We start from the raw sequence: 2,961 nt of genomic DNA, 5'->3' as shown, positions 1-2,961 counted from the left end.
TTCAAGAATAGCAGAAACTACCTTGGAGCATGTCGCAGTTTAAAATCCAGTTTTCCTGTGAAATAATTTAAACTGAAAATGTCTGAATACACCAGATTGAACATGTAGATTTCAAGGGGGTAGGAACACTGATATAGTCCAATAATTGTACAACTTGAACGCAGTCACTCTATTGCAACTGTGTTTATTTCTTTTTTAAAGGGACACTTGTCGAATGGTAAAACTGAGTAAGCAGCAAAGTTGGCAGGAAACATCATAGGTATTAAACATACTAGCGCCTTAGACAGAGAACAGTGAATTGAAGTCCCCAGCCAAAGCCTGTCTCTCTTATCCCTGCCCAAGGACATAGAGGATGATATTCTGCTCTAGCACCATATGCGCTGTCCCATAGTGCTGCCCGCTAAACACTAATGTTGTAAATGGGGGCAGTGAACATACATAAGAACATAAGAACAACCGTACCAGGTCAGACCAAAGGTCCATCTAGCTCAGTATCTGTCTACCGACAGTGGCCAATGCCAGGTGCCCCAGAAGGAGTGAACCTAACAGGCAATGATCAAGTGATCTCTCTCCTGCCATCCATCTCCATCCTCTGAAAAACAGAGGCTAGGGACACCATTCCTTACCCATCCTGGCTAATAGCCATTTATGGACTTAACCACCATGAATTTATCCAGTTGTCTTTTAAACATTATTATTTTCCTAGCCTTCACAACCTCCTCAGGTAAGGAGTTCCACAAGTTGATTGTGCACTGCGTGAAGAAGAACTTCCTTTTATTTGTTTTAAACCTTATTACATATAATAAGGCACAGCTCATCCCCCACAGAACTCACAGTCCAAGAAGACAAGGTAGAGAAATGGATGGAGGGGAAACAGAGGCACAGGGAGGGGAAGTGACTGGCCGATTGTCACAGATCAGGTCAGTGGCAGAGCCAAGAACAGAACCCAAGTCTCCTGATGGCCATTGACCCGCACACCCATAAAGTGACAGAGCCAAATGACACAGCAGAGAGGCAGAGGAGCGATGCTGATAGCCCATCGGTACACAGAGATGAAAATGCAGTCAGGATTTGGTGTCATAAATCAATATGTTTGCAGGCAGCCGGCCATCTACGTGGTATTGCAATGAAATAGTTAGAGGCGAGCTGTCATACACAATGCCTAGTCCATCTTGTATTTCCACGTAAAGAGGATATCAGGCAGTGTTGGCATTTTAGCATTTTAGTTTCTTGCCCAAGTCCAGAGCCTGCTCTTGGTAGCAATAGGGGATCCATCTTGTCCATAATTGTTGCATGGGGATTATACTTTGCTCCATCCTTCACACAGCATTTTATTAAGCCACATCATGAGCCAGATCTTCAGATGGTGCAAACTGATGCAGCTCCATTGACTTTAAGGGAGCTGCGACAATTTACATTCATGTGATAACTCACCACTCCTAGTTAATAGCAGTGACAAGTGCTGTGCATTGTTGACACTCACATCATATTGTTGCGGGAAATCAGGGCCACTCCCTCTGTCACTGTCATTCCTCCACTGTCTTTGTCCTTCCCTCCACAGCCATCACACAATGAACTGAGAAAGGAAATGTCCAACCAAACCACTCTGACCGAGTTCCTTCTCCTGGGATTCTCTGACGTTCGGGAGCTGCAGATTTTTCACTTTGCGTTATTCCTGCTGATTTACCTGGCAGCCCTGATGGGGAATCTTCTCATCATCACAGCCGTAGCCCTCAACCCCCATCTTCAAACACCCATGTACTTCTTCCTGGCGAATCTGTCCATCCTAGACTTCGGCTCCATCTCTGTTACCATCCCCAAATCCATGGCCAATTCTCTCATGAACACCAGGGTGATTTCTTATCCAGGATGTGTCACCCAAGTCTTTCTCTTTTTCCTCTTCACTGCAACTGATCTTGCCTTACTCACCATCATGGCGTATGACCGATATGTCGCAATCTGCCAACCACTGCACTATGAGAGTGTGATGAACAGGAGAGCTTGTGTCCAACTGGCAGCCAGTGCCTGGATTACTGGTATTGTCTACTCTGTCCTGCACACTGGCAACACCTTCAGGTTACCCTTCTGCCAGTCCAATGACATCATCCAGTTCTTCTGTGAAATCCCCCAACTACTCAAGATCACCTGCTCTGACTCATACCTCAGTGAAGTTGGGCTTCTTGCCTTTAGTGTGTTTTTAAGTTTAAACTGCTTTGTTTTCATTATTGTGTCTTATGGTCAGATCTTCAAAACTGTGCTGAGAATCCCCTCTGAGCAGGGCCGGCATAAAGCCTTCTCCACCTGCCTTCCTCACATCACTGTGGTCTCTTTGTTGCTTTTCACTGGCATGTTTGCCTACCTGAAACCCACCTCCAGCTCAGCATCAGGTCTGGACCTTGTGGTGGGTGTTCTCTATTCCCTGGTGCCTCCAGTGATGAATCCGATCATCTACAGCATGAGGAACAAGGAGATCAAAGCTGCATTGAAGAAACTGATTGTGTGGAAGTTATTCACCAAGAGTTAAAATGTCCATCCCTGCAACTTGACTGTGATTTCATTCTTAGTTTCTTTGTAGATATAATCAACTGATGACAAAATTGTCTCTTTGAGAGCATTGGGTGCAATCTGTTGATGAAATCATGAAATCTGGACTAGCTTCACTAAAGTCAAATGAGTTAGAATAAGATTACACCAGTGTACGTAAGATTTGAACCTAACTACATATGCACCTATCTATCTGTCATAGGGATTTATAGGTTTACTGTCAGCTATAGCCTGGAATATGAGAGGTTTGGCTTGTGTGTTTGCTTGTTTCTTTTTCATTTTGTTTGATTTTGTTAATTCATTCGTTGACTTGTTTCTTTGTTTCAGGTGGCTTTTTGGGGGGAGGGAGGAGCTTGGGAGGGTGGAGTATGTCTGACTAAATGGTGGTATCCATTTGTTTTGTCATCTATTCAAGCT

The 2,961-nt window shown here is 44.3% G+C and overlaps 1 protein-coding gene across 1 annotated transcript; it reads left to right on the top strand.

Annotated features, from left to right (window-relative positions):
• The first annotated feature begins 1,588 nt into the window (after positions 1-1,588).
• On the top strand, positions 1,589-2,524 carry LOC123348893 (olfactory receptor 14A16-like). The gene has a single exon (XM_044986582.1). It carries the CDS (start codon positions 1,589-1,591, stop codon positions 2,522-2,524), a length of 936 nt encoding a protein of 311 aa, XP_044842517.1.
• The last annotated feature ends 437 nt before the right edge of the window (positions 2,525-2,961 follow it).

This window comes from Mauremys mutica, chromosome 13 (genome assembly GCF_020497125.1).
Source record: "Mauremys mutica isolate MM-2020 ecotype Southern chromosome 13, ASM2049712v1, whole genome shotgun sequence".
Classification (NCBI taxonomy): domain Eukaryota; kingdom Metazoa; phylum Chordata; order Testudines; family Geoemydidae; genus Mauremys; species Mauremys mutica.
The sequence above is the reverse complement of the archived record's forward strand: the minus strand, read 5'-3'. Positions and strand labels throughout refer to the sequence as shown.

Bases quoted from the DNA above. Each gene is read 5' to 3' on its own strand.
- LOC123348893 (XM_044986582.1), top strand. From the start codon at position 1,589: ATGTCCAACCAAACCACTCTGACCGAGTTCCTTCTCCTGGGATTCTCT.